Source organism: Rhinoraja longicauda, chromosome 6, assembly GCF_053455715.1.
Source record: "Rhinoraja longicauda isolate Sanriku21f chromosome 6, sRhiLon1.1, whole genome shotgun sequence".
NCBI lineage: Eukaryota > Metazoa > Chordata > Chondrichthyes > Rajiformes > Arhynchobatidae > Rhinoraja > Rhinoraja longicauda.
In genome coordinates, this window is record NC_135958.1 from 67,612,902 (window position 1) to 67,630,988 (window position 18,087).

At 42.8% G+C, this 18,087-nt stretch overlaps 1 protein-coding gene across 1 annotated transcript in view; it reads right to left on the reverse strand.

Moving 5' to 3' along the window:
* Positions 1-18,087, reverse strand: part of LOC144594930 (uncharacterized) — a 39,199-nt gene that overhangs the window by 3,114 nt on the left and 17,998 nt on the right. Inside the window, exons 4-14 of the mRNA XM_078401861.1 lie at positions 17,543-17,699; positions 16,804-16,849; positions 12,696-12,754; positions 11,363-11,398; positions 9,304-9,356; positions 8,648-8,780; positions 7,018-7,214; positions 5,807-5,852; positions 3,799-3,864; positions 2,102-2,155; positions 1,596-1,678 (exon numbers count right to left, since the gene is read on the reverse strand). Coding sequence (XP_078257987.1) covers positions 1,596-1,678; positions 2,102-2,155; positions 3,799-3,864; positions 5,807-5,852; positions 7,018-7,214; positions 8,648-8,780; positions 9,304-9,356; positions 11,363-11,398; positions 12,696-12,754; positions 16,804-16,849; positions 17,543-17,699 — 930 coding nt within the window. The remainder of the gene's footprint in view (positions 1-1,595; positions 1,679-2,101; positions 2,156-3,798; positions 3,865-5,806; positions 5,853-7,017; positions 7,215-8,647; positions 8,781-9,303; positions 9,357-11,362; positions 11,399-12,695; positions 12,755-16,803; positions 16,850-17,542; positions 17,700-18,087) is intronic.

An 18,087-nucleotide genomic window follows, 5' to 3' on the forward strand; every position in this document is an offset into this window, starting at 1 on the left:
CGGTGCACCACAGGGATTGGTCCTGTATCCCGTTTGCTATATACATTAACAATTTGGATATAAATACAAGGGGCATGATTTGTAAGTTTGCAGATAACATAAAATGGTCAGCACTGTTGATAGTGAAGAGGGTGGCAGTTTACAAGATGGGCAGAGCAATGGCAGGGAATTTTAAGTGAGACTAGGAACTGCAAATGCTGGTTTACAAAAAAGACAGTTCTGGAGCAACTCAATCGGTCAGACAGCATCTCTGGAGAACCTGGATAGATGGCATTTCGGGTCAGGACCCTTCTTCAGATTGATTGTGATGCCCCCCATCACAATCTGAAGAGGGGGGGGGGGAGGACAAAGCCTGGCAAGTGATAGGTGGATACAGTTGAGGGGAGTGGGTTGGACAAAGGCCAGAGATGAAAAGATAATGTGTGAGATAAAGACAGAGGATGTGTAAATTGTGAAGCCAGAGATAAATGTGAGGCAATGCACTTTGAGAGGACTAATAAGGGTAGAACATACATATTGGAGTATTGAGGAAGTGGGGGACTGAATATACAAGATCACTGAAGGTGGCGGCAGAGGTACATAAAATAGTGAAGGTGGCTTAGGGGATACTTCCTTTAATGAACCAGGCCTAGAATATAAGAACAAAGAGGGTATAGTATAACTTTATAAAATATTGGTTAGGCCAAAGCTGAAGCACTGTGTACAGTCCTCGTTAATATACAATGGGAAGAAGGTATCACAAAATGTTGGAGTAACTCAGCAGGTCAGGCAGCATCTTGGAGAGAAGGAATGGGTGACGTTTCAGGTCGAGACCCTTTTTCAGACTGATATTTTCCTTTACAATGGGAAGAATGTGATTGGGGAGTGGGCAGAGGAGATTCACCAAAATGTTGCTAGGGATGGAGCTGCTGAAGTGTGCCGAGATTGCTTTCCATGAAGCCTGATGGAGGGGCGTAGATAGGGGGAACAGTAGGAACCTTTTCCTCATAGTAGAGATATCTGGAACTTAAGAGAATCAGTTAAGGTAAACACAACAGATTTAGACGGGATCTGAGGAAGAACGTTTCCCCATCCAGAGGGTGTTTGGAATACAGAATGCACTCTGTAACGCAGTATCAGTCTAAACCATGTGCTCAAAATTCTGAAAATGGGACTCAAACTTAAAAGCTATGGCTACAGTACTGGGGTGAGGCCAGAGCTGCTGGGGAGGGGCAGGGGCTGCTGCAATGGGCAATTTCCTGGCAAGGGAGACTGTGGATATGGTGGGGGGGGGGGACGGGGACAATAGATGACCACAATGTTTTCTTTCTCTCCTGAGATGCTGCCTGACCTGCTGAGTTACTCCAGCATTTTGTGAATAAAAAACAGTTTTCTTTAAATGGCGGATTTCCCACCACTGTCCCATTCCATATAATGCTGGATTGCTGTTCACGTATGACTGATATCACAGGAGATCGGAGTGATTGTGCGCACTGGTTGAGAGACTCCTGTCTCCCACTGGCATGGCCAGGGTGCCTGGCCGCTACACTGCCCTTCAGGCTATCCATCCACCACTGAGGCTCAGGGTCCAAGTCTTAATCAGAGGTTGTACTTACGCCACACAGTAAGCAAAGATAGCCCGCCTGTCCAGCCGTTGCCCCACCGAAGCAATTTCAGGGTAATGATGATGAAAGAGCACCTGAAATATTAATGAGAGCAAATCAGAACTTCAAGGGTTGCATTGACTAAACCAAGGCTGACCATCCTCAAACTTGTTTGCATTTGCATTGTCGATCTTGTGAGAAATCCAACATAAAACTCCTATAACTGTTGCAACAAAATTAGAAAATGAGTATATGGCTAGAGTAGGGACGGGAGAGCAGCTAGAAAAACCAGGGGTGCACAATGTAGAGGTCTCTTTCTTCTCCATCTACCCCACCTATACCTTTCCCAGGAATGATTTGCAGAACATGACAGTGGGAACTACTTGACTATCTATTCTGTTTTGAGAATGTCTGATACCCTACATTATACCATCACTTGCCATAGGCACACGATCAATATTTCAACTTAAACAATCATGTTTTTAAACTTTGCCATGGAGAGAATGAACCCCAGTTACCTGTGTGTTTTCCATACTAATCACTTCTGTTTCCTTCACATCCAGTAGCACCTCCTAATAGAGACAAACATAATGTATGGAGTCAAATCCGGAATCATCTTTGATCAAGCCCTCTCCTTCGACAAACACATCACAAAGACAGCCTTCTTCCACCTCAAAAACATTGCCCGTCTCCGTCCATCCCTCTCCTCCACAGCTGCAGAAACCCTCATCCACACCTTCATCACCTCCCGTCTGGACTACTGCAACAGCCTCCTCTATGGCGCACCCTCAAAAATCATCAGTAAACTTCAATACATTCAAAACTCCGCTGCCCGTCTACTCACCCACACCCCGATCCGTGACCATATCACCCCCGTCCTTTATAAACTCCACTGGCTCCCCATCCCCCAGAGAATCCAGTACAAAATCCTCCTCATAACCTACAAAGCCCTCCATAACCTGGCCCCATCCTACCTGACCGACCTCCTCCACAGGCACACTCCCACCTGCACCCTCCGCTCTGCTGCTGCCAATCTCCTATCCCCCCACATCCGGACCAAACTCAGATCCTGGGGGGACAGGGCTTTCTCCATCGCTGCTCCCACCCTATGGAACTCACTACCCCAAAACGTTGGAGACTCCTCCACACTCACCACATTCAAAACATCGCTGAAGTCTCACCTGTTCAGTACTGCCTTCAACCACTGAAGGTCACCTCACCTTCTGTCTCCTTTCTCTGTTCGTTTATTTATTTACTTATTTATCTATTTATTAATTTCCCTATGTTCTCTAAATCTCTGTAAAGCGTCTTTGAGTATATGAAAAGCGCTATATAAATAAAATACATTATTATTATTATTATTAAAACATTACTGCCATCAATAAAACGTGCTACAAGGTACTATTTCCCCCCAGAAATGTCTACTTCCCAGATTATTTTTTGAAAGGAATTGCAGGAGTCTGCATTTTTCCCTAAAGACCTCCACTGTTTCTATAATGTAAAACAATCCAAGTCTGGCGAACCTCTCCTTGTAGCTAATACCCCCTAATCCAGGCGTAATAAAATCCACTTTACACCTTTCCAAAGCCTCCACGTTCTTCCTGTGTTGGGGTGAACAAAACCGCATGAAATACAGGAACCCTTCAATTTACATAATAGGCGGCTTAAGTAAACTTGCATCTATGTAAGCAATTCTTTACGCTCGGTAGTCTCTGTAGTAGTGTGCTAACGCTGTCGCATGTGGCCGTTTCCACAAGCCAGTTTGCTGTTCGCGTGCTTGCTCCCATGTGAACCCACGTTGAATTTCCGTATACACAGTAGCACTTCCGTTTCCGATATACGTAACAATGGAACGTAGCTCTTACGTAAGTCGGAGTTAGTAAGACGTGACTTGACCTCGTTCCCCAAGTAGTGTTCTTCTCACTCCCACTCATCTTTTACGCTACAAAACTGCCCATTACGTAGCTCTGGAGAAATAGTTAGTGGGTTGCCTTCTTGAACATGTGCTGCAGTAACGTTGCCAGTGGAGGGTGAAGGGAGGTGAAATGTATCCACATCAGCCCAGCTTGATGGGAAAGTTGGAGCTGGCAGTGGCCCCTGTGCATCTACCTGCCTAATATTTGGTATTAGAGGCACTGTAAAGACCCTACATGTGTGCCACCATTTTGTCTCATTTCTCTGTGTTATTTATTTATTAATCATTGGATGATCTTACCTTTGGTACTAAGTTTTGCTGCAGGACTTTCTCAATGCCTTCATCCAGTACTTCCTTTCCACCATACTACGAGAAAAAAAAAACTGTTAGCCATTTCTGTACACTGTTCCTCAGGCTGCCTCATGCAAAACACCTTCAAATTTAGCCAACATGCTATTAACTCTAAAGCATAATAGAGTTAACAGACCAGTTATGATCAAGATAGTCAGACCTTAGTGCTTACTAAAACATGCAGTCATATCCTTAATTCAGGTAGATAAGGCAAGCAGCATTTAATGTACAATTATATGCTTAGCTCTCAGGGTTTAATGGACTTGGTTATGCTGAAGCCATTTCATTTTAATTCCATGTGCACCTTACTTCAGCAAAATGTTAATGCTAAGTGTTAGCATTTCTGTACTTTTCTGGACCGTTACCCGACACCCAATACCTCACCTAAAAATAAATTACACTGTCTTACACAAGGTGAGGTCCACCAGCTGATCCAACCAACTCACTCCTCAGACCTCTGCTGACATAGGGTGTTATTATAACCCACACAGTTTACAGTTTAACTGTATTCCATTACTAACACCGTCACCTTGCTGCCAAGAGCCAGTTCTATCCAGAAATCCGTCTGACAGAGTAACAGTATGGGAAGGAACTGCAGATGCTGGTTTACACCAAAGATAGACACAAAATGCTGGAGTAACTCAGCAGGTCTCTGGAGAAAAGGAATAGGTGACGTTACGGGTCTGAAGGGTTTCAACCTGAAAAGTCACCTATTCCTTTTCTCCAAAGATACTGCCTGACCTGGTGAGTTACTCCAGCATTGTGTCTATCTGACAGAGTGAGGGGCAAGACCAGGATAACTGTGTTGATGGTAACACTCGTTAATAGACTCAATCAGCTGGAAATTGTAAAATAGTCTAACAAGCCCACATCCGCCCTGAGACATTCAACCATGGCCCGAGGCAGATTTGACAGTGGAGTCGACATGTGGGGTGATCGCTGTGGCATTGTGAAGGGGGGGGGGGAATGATCCTCGCCTGTGAAGTTGAATGGGGGGGGGGGGGTGGGCTGACCCAAGGCTGTGGGAAAGAGAGGGTTCCCCCTTGTCCATGAGTGAAAGCCTGGTGATGTGGGCGATGGCAATGGTTCAGCTGGGATTGATCGGAGATGATCAACCTTGGTGTGGTACTGAGGTGGGGCACGATGCAGGGAGGGGTCCGGGAGATGATCAACCTTGGTGTGGTGCCGAGGTGGGGCACAATGCAGGGAGGGGTTGGGGAGATGATCAGTGCTGCACTGCCTGTGATTGCCCCGTGCATGGGAGAGCTCCAATTGAAATATCAGTGCAGTTCTGTGGAAGCAAACATACTGACCACCAGTCTGACAATCATCTATAAATCTGGACTGTTTTCTGCTAATCAGCTCCAGCAGCTCTATTTCCTCCAACTTCACACACCTTACATTATCAGTAACCTTTGATGTGGCACCTTATCAAATGCCTTCTAGAAAACCAAAAATACAGCCTCCACGTTTTTCCCTTCATTACCTTGTTATCTCCTCAGAATTATCTCATTATCTTAAACGTTTTGGTTAATCAGTGAACAAGGCACTCGCTGTTCACTGATCTGGTAACATGGTCACATTTCACACAGGGGACTTCTGAAGCATCGTTGAAGTGATTTGACATATCTGTGGAAGCCCAGTGATCACCATTCTGTGCACAATTCATATAGGGTGCATTGAGATTCGAAGTTGGGAGATGTGCTGATGATGTACAAAGCACTTGATCGCATTTAACACAGATTAAAAAAAAAAAATCCTGCTGTGGTGTCACAAAACTGCTGCGATACATGGAGAAGTTCCACAAATCTAGTTCACTAAAAAAGTTACGTTTAGCCCCTCAACATTTGTGCAACAAAAAACTGCCCCATGTGCTGACTCCAAGCCCCCTGGTGTAGCACCACAAGTATTGTTTATCAGTGGGGAGCACAGACAACTCACTGCTAACTGTGTTTACCATTCCAATGTTCACCTGGCCCAAGTACTGCAGCGAATACAGCAACCTGCAGCAGAAAGAAAATCCTCAGTAGTGCATCCACAAAACCTCAGCATTAAACCACACCAAGCACGTCCATGTTTAAACCCTCTCCCTCGGGGCCCATTAATCCATGAGAAAAATAAAATAAATTCAAACTGGCCAGTACAGGGTGGTGCTTGTTGCCTATTAATGCTGATCTCACAAGTGGATTGGTGTTTTCAGCACCGAATGCCACTACACCCAACTTCAAATCCTGATCACCCAAGCTAGCCCATACGATTCAATGGAACAGTATGTGCTTGTGTGGAAGCAGCTAAGGTGGTACGGTCTCAGTCTTTGAGAGGAGAGATACAGGCTCCTCATGTCATGGGAGTTGAAAATGGAGAAGAGATGGGATAGTTGAAGAGGATTAGAGGCGGTAATTACCTGGCATTTTACTTACCCTCTCCAAAACAATGGCAGAATTTGGGCGAAGAGAAGGGAATGAGTTTTATTTGGATCAAGGCAGATTGATGGACGGGAAACCAACCAATCTGTCTGTAAACTGTGGACTGCTAGCTATGGCCTTCAAGAGTTAAGAGAATCAGTGGCGCAGTGGTAGTGGCTGCCTTACAGCGCCAGAGACCCGCGTTCAATCCTGACTACGGGTGCTGTCTGTACAAAGTTTGTACATTCTCCCTGTGACCAAATGGGTTTCCTCCCACACTCCAAAGATTTACAGGATTGCCGTCTTGGGCACATCCTCCGGGTGGACCGGGATCTGGTTGTAGCCCCACACCAGATCCACTTTCGAGAATATCGTACACGGTCCGGTCGGGGGAGGTCCTGTGGTGGCTCCCAAGGGTCGGGCCATACCACTACCGACCCCTCGGCACGGGAATGGACCGGTCCAGGGGGGGCGGCCCTATGCTACGGATATAAAGGACGAGGTTTTGGGCGCGAAGCCATTCCAGCAGACTTGACCGGTCTGACAACTGTAATAAAATCAAACCTCCCGAAATACCCGGCTCCTCGCCTTTATTTTGGGCCTTTTCCGACGCGCCACAATTGGTTAATTAGCTTCGGTAAAATTGTCCCTAGTGTGTAGGATAGTATTAGTGTACTGTTCAGCGTGGATTTGGTGGGCTGAAGGGCTGGTATCTCTAACGTCATAGGTATGAGAACGAGCTTTGAGTCGGTTCGATTCTCACCTGTCATCTTGCAGCCTGTCTTCTGACATCACTTTGTTTGATTTGTTATCATATCGAAGCTGAAAGTCAGGGATCTCTTTCTGCATCAGCTGGAGATGAGGCAGCATGGGTCTGTAGACTGACCCATCGCGCCACTTCCAGTGGATCATGCGGAAACTTAACGGTTTCCCTCGAAGTTTCTGTAAAACTGTTTGAGCCTGAATTACAGTAACAAATGGAAAGGGCATGGTTAGAAAAATAACACATTTTTAAAAAGAATGTTCGTAGGACGCAATGAAAAGACAACTAAGAATCAATGAGATTGGTGGGTCTGGGGTCACTGGTAGACTGGACTGGTTATGGCAGCAGCTTTACTACCTCAAAGGAAATTCACGAATGATGGGCTTTTTAACAGAAATCTGGGTGTTCTGTGATCATCGTTACTGAGACCAACTTAACTTTCTAATTCGATATGTTTGATTTAATTTGAATACCTAGCTCCCATGATAGAATTCAAACTCGGGTTTCTTTGTACTTCTGGTTGCAACTCTAGTAAATTAATCACCAAGTAACCAGATCCCTTTATTTTGCCCTCCCAAGTTCCCCTGGAATTCCTCTCATTATCCTTCTCCTGGGGTCTCTTATGTTGGATAGATTACTGAAACTCTCGTGTTTAACCACACTCTCCACAAGTAAATCCATCCATAGCATGGAAACTTAGGAATTGGAATAAGCTGTTCACTTCCGGTTTCCATCACCATCTTGTTGATATGTACCACCACAGGAGTTACTCACCTATGCTGCATCATCACTGAATCCCTATCTAAGAATACTCAAACTTCAATTAATACCCAGCATCCACAAAAAGAGGATTCAGTTGTCGGAGAGAGAATCACAGTTCAAGTGTCAATCCAATGTATTGTATCTACTCCATGGAATTATTTTAATGTTATACACCCTGATCATATCATCCTCCAATTTCAATAGTCATTGGAATCAATGCTAAGCTTAGCAACCCAGGCTGAAAGTAACTGTCTAAGCCTCGGTACTATCCTACTGAATTGATACTGCAGCCCTCCAAAGGAAATATTTTTCTCCTGAGGTACAATATATTGAACATGGTAGGAAACTTAACCAGAATGAGATCTCCACTCAGAGCCTATACTCTCAATGGGGCCACTGTAGTCGTCAGAATCTTGGCTAATGTTCTTCAAAGAAACTTCTTGAGCTGGATGCACTAAGACAAAGTTATTGACTGGATCATACAGGTTGTGACATGTGTATATTTAATCACTCCTTACTACACTGGATAATAATTTTCAAAGTATTAGCATTAGGTGGAAGTTAATTTGCAGCAGTGATACTGGGTATCATTGGTTATCTGGTTGACAAGGGTTGCAGTGGTTGAAGGTGGGGCTACCTTGATGGTATTTGAAGATCAATGATAAATAACGGCCTTGCCGATGATTGCCACATCTCATGAATGAACCAAAGCAAGGTATCCTGTGGGTGGAGAAACTGAAGGAACAAACTGTCACTGCAGACCTGAGATTTACCCCCAGATCAATGGCACTAGGAGTACAACAATGAAGACAAACACATGCTATGTGTGTCAGATGCCATTCTTTGACAATGAGCAAGCGGCACGTACTTCTCCCCCTTTGGCATTTCTCAAAGCAATGCCATTAATTTCATCGATAATGTCTCCTGCCTGGACACATTCATCTGCTTCAGCTTGACTTCCTGCAACAACCTCCGTTACAAAAATACGGCCATCAGTGTACCTGTAAGTAAATGCCAGCTGTCAGTGGGTACAATTTTTTTCTAATGTCTCAGCATTAAACCACCAGATCACTAAATAGTTTTTTTCATTCACGTTATTCTTAGAGGCAAGTCTAGAATCTTTACACTTTAGACTTTAAACATCCTTAATTTTTGCACATTTAGCACAGAGTTTTCACACAATATGTATTTCACAACTACCAATTGTGCTCTGAGTTAGCAGGTGCACCTCGCCATAACAGAATGAAAGGATTAGCATACAAGGGTAATCAAAGAGTTAAGCTCAGAAAATTCTGATATTCTTGAAGTCAGGGGCATTTTTTTGTTATTTACAAGCCTTACTCCAGGCATTAAAACTCATGATTAAATACGTTACTCTGGAGATACAGAGCGGAAACAGGCTCTTTGGCCGAATTAGACCATATCAACCAGCGATGGTTACAGCACAGAAAGAGGTCATTGCAATATACAAGTCAATCAATTCAAATTTCTTGGCGAGGCCCCTCTTGCAAAGTTGCCTCTTACCTGAGTACCATTCCCAGCTCCCGACAAGGGACCGTGTTATACATCTCACACACCTGTGCAAGAACAAACGTGTGTTAGTTAACTCCTCAGAGTGCACAATGCAATGCACCTCTCTGTTCCCCAAAGTTTTTGGGTTAAAGGTTAAATAGATTTGAAGTTTAATGTGTAGTAGACCTGTAAGTACAGGAATAGGAGAGTAAAGTAGAACCAATACACTTATTCAAACCTTTTGTTACCAGTTAACTTTATATAATAGTCTCTTACATGGGCTATTGTAAAGTTAACAGAAGCACATAGTTCAGCAAGAAACAAATTACCCTTCACCCTCGGGAATTCCGGAGTTTAATGGACAAAGATAGAATTGAATATGTTTTAGATGTAACGGCAGGGTGCCTACAGATATACAAACAAGAAGCTCCTGGCTTTAATTCCTGCTGAATACATTAACTTATCTGTATTGGAGACACCACAGTTGGTCTCAACATCTTTGGCCAATGTCGCAAGAGGCCCAAGATCATTATTCGGTTATTGCTGTTGGAAACCAAATGACTTTAAAATGTGCAAATGTTTCGTAGGTCAGGCTGAAAGTTTATTGACCTAAATGTGTCTGCCTTCACAGATGCTGTCTGATCTGCAGAGTATTTCCTGCATTTTTTTGGTTTTTATTTCAGGTTTCCAGCACAAGCAATGTTGATTTTCAAGATGAGTTTGGATAAACACCAAATGTGGTTTGGCTCTGGTACCCTCCATGCCAGCAAGTATCACTACTGACACTCCCAAATTGGTGGAGTTACAGTCAGCAAAAAAACACTGTCAGAGTACAGTTAGATATAGACCATCTATGGAAAGTCGAATGTTAGAGGAAAGCCTATGGTTAATGGCAAAAGATCTTTAACAGCATTGATGGAGAGAGGAATCTTGGGGTCCAAGTCCATAGCTTCTTTGAAGTGTCAACACAGATAGATTGGGTGGTAAAGAGATGTATAGAGTGCTTGCCTTCATCAGTCAAGGCATTGAGTATAAGAATCATGGAGTCATATAGCAGCACGGTAAGACTTTGGTTTGGCCACATTTTGAGTATTGCGTGCAGTTCCGATCACTCTTTACGGGCTCATTACATCCACTGCCTAGATCAGAGGGTACTCGCTTTGAGGTTTGACAAACTCGGATTATTTTCTCTGGAGCATCAGAGGCTGAGTAGAGAATTGATAGAAGTAAATCCAATTATGAAAGGCATAGATAGGGTCTGACTGTCTACGCTCTCTTGCCTCCCCCCCCCCCCCTGGTGAAAATGTCAAAGTAGGCAGCAATGCTTTAAGGTGAGAGGCACAGAGTTTAAAGGAGATGCATTGGGCAAGTTTAAAAAATATATATACAGAGAGTGGTGGGAGCCTGGAATACTTTGCCAGGGTTGGTCGTGAAGGTAGATACAATAGTGGCATTTAAGACCCTTTTGGCTAGGCATGTTGTTATTCAGGGAATGAAGGGAATTGGAACATGCACAGGCAGAGATTAATTGAATTTGGCATCATGTTCAGCACAGACATTGCGAGCAGATTGGCCTGTTCATGTGCTGCACTGTTGAGCAATCGAGCAAAATCGAACTGCTGGAAGAACTCAGCAGGCCAGGCAGCATCCATTGAAGGAAATGGACAGACCTTCAGACTGAGGGATCCCAACCCAAAATGTAAATCTGTCCATTCCCCTTCACAGATGCTGCCCAACTCACTGAGTTCCTCCAGCAGTTTGATGTTTGCACTAGTAGAAACTTGTTGACCTTTGTTGAATACAAAAGTCATTACTGCAACAGGTTGCTAAGCTAAATAACAAATAAACTTTGAAAGAAAAACTAATAAATACGAAGAAGGAACAGAAAGATGCTCTGATATCTTTGCAAGAAAAAAAAATGTGGAATGTAAAAGCTGGTAAAGACAAGGTGGAGAAATGACCAATTTCTACGTATTACATTCCACTTCATTGTTAATCTTGAGCAACAGATGGGCAAGGTTGCTGCCATTCCCTGTAATTATACATTTGAGTCAGAAATACCTATACTTACTGGAAGGAGCCAGCTCTCATCCAGAAAACTGCTGTTCTAAAAAAAAAAGCAAATAGAAATATCACATTAATTCAGAATAACACACCTAGACATAGAATTAGTTCGTCAATCTCCATCCAGTTTTTAGTTGGAACCAATTAACACAAGGTGCAATTAAAAGGATATCATGGTATGGAAATTTAAACGAGTGCATACTGAACATTCGTTGAGGTGGAGACCCTTTCCCTGGAATCAAATACATTTATTTTATATTTAAATTTAAACAAAAAATACTGGAAATTATCAGAGAAATAAAGTTAACAGTTCAGAGTTGTGCAGCACAGAAACGGGTCCTTCGGTCCACCACATCCATGCCATCTTTTGCCCAACTACACTAATCCTATTTGACTGCATTAAGGCCATATCCTTCGATGCTTTGTTTCGTCAAGTGCCTGGAGCTGTGAGGCACAGCTCTGCTAGCTGCATCACTGTGCTTCATGGTAAATCAATTGTTCATCTCATTCTTGAATGGTTGACCCCATATTTTGAGAGGTTCATCCCACACTCCAGTCTTAAACACCAAGTCAGGGAAAACATCATCTATGCACCTACCAGTCAGGTTGCATCAGTATTTTATATGCTTCAATGAGAGCACCACTCAGCTACCTAAATAGAAGGGAATATCGGCCCTCGGTTTAATCTCTCCCCATAGTTCCATGCCCCCCATCCCTCTAATGAACCTTTGTTGCACATCTCTATCACCACTAAATCGTTCCAGAGATATGGCGACCCGAACTGTACTCAATATTTTAGATGCAGTCTCATTAGGGCCATATATATTTGGAGTCAAGCATCGCTCATCATAGTTATATGGTGAGAATCAGGCCCTTTGGCCACCTTGATTGTCAGTTCTCAATCAAATTCTCATCTACACAAATCCCATTTACCAGCATTTAGTCTGTCACCTTCTATGTCATGACGATTAAAATGCTCAACTGGACACTACTTAAATATTGTGAGTACTCATTTCCACCATCCCTCAGTGTGTTCAGATGCCTTTAATCTACATGGTCTAATTTTAGATGCAATGGGTGCAGAGGAGATTCACCTGGGCTTCAAAAAGAAAAAATTATATTTTTCCTTTCAAAATGGATGACGTCACATTTCCCCCCACGTTACTCTTTCACTTAATCGGTCTACATCTCCTGGAAACATTAAGATACAGACGCAAGGCACAAACCGGTGATCAGCCTGGGCCACAGGATGGAGGATGATCTTGAAATTTTGGATTAGCAATCCAGACTGACCATCAATAAAAACATTTATTGTGATTATCCAATTTATCAAGACTAACCTCAAGGTCAAGGGTGAATTTCATCTGTGACAAGACCAGCAGCAGTGAGAGGAAAGGCTCTGTACCAAAGAAAAAGACAAAAGTGAACTAAGAGCTACAGGGATCGGGCTGAATAATGAGAGATCACTGCACCAAACCTGGAGATACTTGCATAAATTGTTCATGCACCTGCCCTGAACAATCCTTATCTTCCCTATCAATGGCTTTCAGGCAGGGTGATTACATTCATTGGAATAGGGATGACCATTGAGCACTGATCAGATGTTCAGCTCTGATCATGAAGATTTCTAATTGGCAGGGATGACAGAAGTCTAAACAGGATCCTACCAGTACTGGACCCCAGTATAATACTGTGACAGACCCGTCCCCATCAGTACTGTAGCCCAGTGTAATACTGTGACACACCCATTACTACCAGTACTGTACCAGTGTTATACAGTGAATGATCCATCCCCACCAATGCTGTACCCCCGTGTTACACAATAATCCCATCTCCACTAGTACTGTACCCCACTGTTGGACAGTGACAGACCCATGCACACCAGTACTATCCTTACAATGACAGAACAGTCCCCACCAATACTGTACTAGGTGTTCTACAGTGACAGACTGATACCATGAATACTGTACCCTAACTTTGCACAATGACAGACCCACAAGTATTGTACCCCATCATTTTTCAATCACATCCCCCGCCACACTGTACCTTGGTGTTATACAGTGAAAGATCTATACATACTTGTACAGTACATGCAATGAAAGTTCAGTCAGGATTCAGGCTCTGTGGTCTCTGAGTCCTGGGGTGATGGCAGGGATTCGGAGTGCAGATATGGACAATGGTGGGGATGATTGTTGGGTAAACCTCTACCTCATGATTGCAGCTACAGCACTCCTTTCAGTTTCCCTGCAGTACCGACGGATAACATCGTGGCCATTCCTTCGAAGGAGTTGGGACTGTCCTGAGTATCCCAGGAACTGCTGCCACGTCGTCCATTACCATACTAGCTAGAAAGGACAGAAGTGGAACCTACAGGCTGGGCAGACCTATTCTGCAGGTAGATATGAATCACAAGTTGAGGGTCATACATTGGACCCCAGTTAGAACGGTTTCTGGGAAGTAAGAATCATTTGCAATTCCACCAAAATACAAATCCTTTTTCATCTTCGAATAAGGTGCTAATTAGCATTCCGGAGGATGAATAATTTTTTGCTTAAAATACTCAGACATTTATTTACTGAAGGAAAATGAGAACATCCTTAACACTTTGAAGCTTCAAAGCATCTCCTCTGAACGCTCCTTCACCTCTCCTTCAACTGCCCGACCTCCCTCCTCATAAGCACTTCACTTTTTTTTTCATGTTTATTTAAAAAAAAATTAATTTAATTAATTACAGTGCATATAACAACAGTAAATCCCTCCCCTTCCCTACATAATCATGAAAACAAACAAACAAAAACAAACAAATAAATAAATTAAAAAAAATACATAACTACAATGTGACAAAAAAGACAAAAGCACAAAAACATGAGGCAAGGTAATTTTCACAAGTCAAATATTTCAGTATTTTCACTGCTGGATTCAAAGAAGGTACAAAAGCATGTGGCATTGAGGGGATAGTTTTACTTGTCCTTAATATGCTGCAGCACTGGGTTCCATATGTTGAAGAACTTTTGAGGGTTGCCAGACAATTCATATCTCAACCTCTCTACGCGTAAGATGCCCATTAATTCTCTTAACCAAGTCTCAAACTGAGGAGCAGAGTCTGATTTCCATAGTTTCAAAATACATCTGTTGGCAATTACCATACCATAAACCAAGATTGTGCAAGCATTATGGTCTAGCTTCTCAAGCGTTGTGGAATACCCGAATAGAGCAGTTTCAGGGTCCGGAGTTAAAGTGACGTTTAAAACAGTAGAGTACCATTGAAATAAAAGACACCAAAAGTTGTGAAGTTTTGGACAAGTCCAAAAGTGGTGAGCGAGTGTACCCTCAGCGGTCTTGCATCTATTACACAAAGGTGAGAGATCAGGAAAGATTTTATGCAGCTTAACCTTAGAGTAGTGTAATCTGTGTATAACGAATTGAATCAGTTGTAGCCTAGAATTAATAGAACAGGATTTTATACTTTTCAGTACTACCTTCCAGACATCGTCATCAATTTCAATGTTAAGGTCTTCTTCCCAGGTTTGTTTTATTTTTAAAGTAGATTTATCTAGTTTGTTTGAAAAGATACCTACAAAAGATGAGATTAGGTTCTTTGCTTCCGGGGGACCCTGCAAAATTTTGGACAATGAGTCGTCTTCGGGCAGGGACTCAAAAAGCAAATTGTTTTGTCGAACATAATTTCTCAGCTGTAAGTACCTGAAGAATTGAGTTTTGGGCAATGAGAACTTGGATTGTAGCTGATCAAATGATGCAAAGTGTCTATTTATGTAAAGATCTTTTATTGTAACTATCCCTTTACAGCTCCATTCTCTGAACGCTGTGTCTGTAAATGATGGGGGGAAAGCGTGGTTATGCCAGATTGGGGCGTGCATTGACGTATTCGGAAGCTCACAAGCTTTTCTAATTTGGTGCCATATTCTCTGAGCATTGGACAGAGTGAAGTGATCCTCTCTAAGAGAGGTGAGAGATCTGGGTAATGAAAAAAGGAGAGCAGGGAGAGAAGTTTTTGGGGTTAAGCTTTTTTCAATCGCCAGCCAAGGGGGCAGGTCATACCATGACTAACATTGGCCGCCCAATAGTAATATAAAAAGCACGGTAACCCCAGTCCCCCCTGTTCCCTCGTTTTTTGAAGATAAGCTTTTGAGATCCTGTGTGCTTTATATCCCCAAATAAATGGCATAATGATAGAATCGATTAACTTAAAGTAGGATTTGGGGATAAAAATAGGGACATTCTGAAATAAATACAGAAATCTCGGCAGGGAGATCATCTTTACTGCGTTCACGCGGCCAATCAAGGAAATAGGCAACGTTCTCCATTTCTCTATGTTCTCCTTTAGCTTGTTCAACCTTTCGGTAAAGTTAATTTAAAAAAGGGTCTTGGGGTTTTTAGATATTTTAATGCCCAGATATTTTATACTGTCCGGATTTGTTTTAAACTGCATGTTGGCTAAGAATACAGGGTCTAATTCTGCTGTTAACGATATAAGTTCACTCTTCTGCCAGTTTATAGTGTAACCTGAGACCTCGCCAAAGGAATTAATAAGCTGGAATAGGTAAGGGACAGAATGTTTAGGGTCAGATACAAAGATGGCAATATCATCCGCATAAAGCGAAATCTTATGTTCCACCCCACCCAGTATTATTGGTTTTATAAGCGCATGCCCTCTTATGCCGATTGCCAGCGGCTCTATGGCTAACGCAAAGAGGAGCGGCGAGAGGGGGCAGCCCTGTCGCGTACCCCTCTGAAGGGCAAAAGGGGGTGACCTATAAGCACTTCACTTTAAAAAATCTCCCACGCCTCATAAACCTTCCCACCCAACCGATAAAGCCGATATTCTCTCATTAACCTTTCAACCTACTAAAGCCTTAATCCATTTCTGAAATCCTTCAGCCATAAACTCTCCACTTTACAAGCTGCACAACCCATTCCATAAAGTCTACTTCACAAATCCCCATCACATTTCAACCCTTTTTTCAAGTGTATAACACGATTTGATAGAGACATAGCACAGAAAATGGCACTTTGGCTAAGTCTGTATCAAGCAGTAAATGCCATTTACACTCATTGTAGACTAATCACATTTTATTTTCTGCACATTCCCATCAACTCTCTACCAGATTCTACCACTCTCCTACACACTTGAGGTAATTTACAGTGGCCAATTAACCAACCAATTGGAGCACTCAATCGAAACCCATGAGTTCACAGGGAGAATGGGTAACTCCACACAAACAGCATTCAAAGTTGGGATTGAACTAGGAGCTGCGAGGCAACAACTCTTCTAAACTCCGTTAGTGGTAATTTTTTGCTATTCTGTTGAAATCCTTGGTAAACTCCAGGGAGTTTTTGCCCCGTCCAAGATAACAGCCCCAACCAGATCAGGCTATTGGTTGGAGGAAATCCTAAATCAGAAGAATACTAGACGACCAGAGCTCTTACCTGCAAAACACTCATTGGCCAGGACAGAGCTCTCACAGTCATACCACTGCAACAAAAAGGAATGGGAGAGGTTAAGGAGAGGAACGATTTGGATCAGACGGATCAATGACAAATGTCCTAGTATTTCTGAATGTACTTTTCTGGTCAGTGCTTATTAATGTGTTTCAGACCTCGAAAGCCTTTGAGATTGTTCTGTGAAATATGTCTGTCAAAACCAGATTATTAATACTCCCACGACTGTATTTGATTGCAATATCCACAGCCCTGTGCCCCTCTCATCGGTTACTCTGGTCTGAAACTTGATCAGCCTCACCATTCAGTCCGGAATGCCACATGGCAAAAGGAAAACTGGGCTTACATTCATATGGCGTCAGACCAACACCACACTATTCCCCCATCCCTACCCTAAACCAAAGATTGACCTCATGTCATCACAATCTGTTTGCAAACAGAAGCATAGGCTTTCCGCTAGGCAAACCACCCAGATTGCAAAGGTTACTTCAGATACAATTTTGAAATGGTTTATTATAGTTATGTCGCCGATTTCAAGCCTCAATAATGAATGCATGGATGATGAGTGGAATGAGGGGACCAATGAAGGAGGAAGGAATAAGTGTAGAAAAAGTAATATCCAAGGAAAAATTACATGATAGGTGATGATTGAGTGATGCCTGAATATTGGGAAAGGTGGTGTTTCTGTTTGGCATAGCTAGGGCATTGAAGAAACCGGTGTAGATACCTCTAGCAGTCTTGGAGTGTGGAGTAGATGGTGTATTGTAGCAGCCATGATCTTACGATTCATTGCCTGGCGGATATAATATCGGCCCCGGCCTTGTGCTGTCAGTGTCTTTTTGCAAGCAAGAGTATTCTCCAAGGCCATGGAGAGCTGAGTCAATCTGGGGAAAGAGGAAAAGAACAGTCAATAAATGTTAATGTCTGAAAAAGAGTTCCAAACTGAAATGTCACCTATTCCTTTTCACCAGAGATGCTGCTTGATCCATTGAGTTACTGCAGCATTTTGTGTCTATAATCAATAAATCAGAGCCATTTATTCACAAATACGCACGTATTTCAGACCGTGTGGGTTAAAGTCAAGGAACCAAATGATGCTGTTTGAATTGCAATATTCCAGGTTTTCACAAATGACACTCCTACTCTGCCTCCCTGCTGACGTACGTCATATTATTTACATGGTTAACAGAAACAAAATTCAACCCAGAATGTGAAGGCTTCTTTGTTGAACTATAAACACCATTAATAACAAATTAACTGTTAAACGTAGCT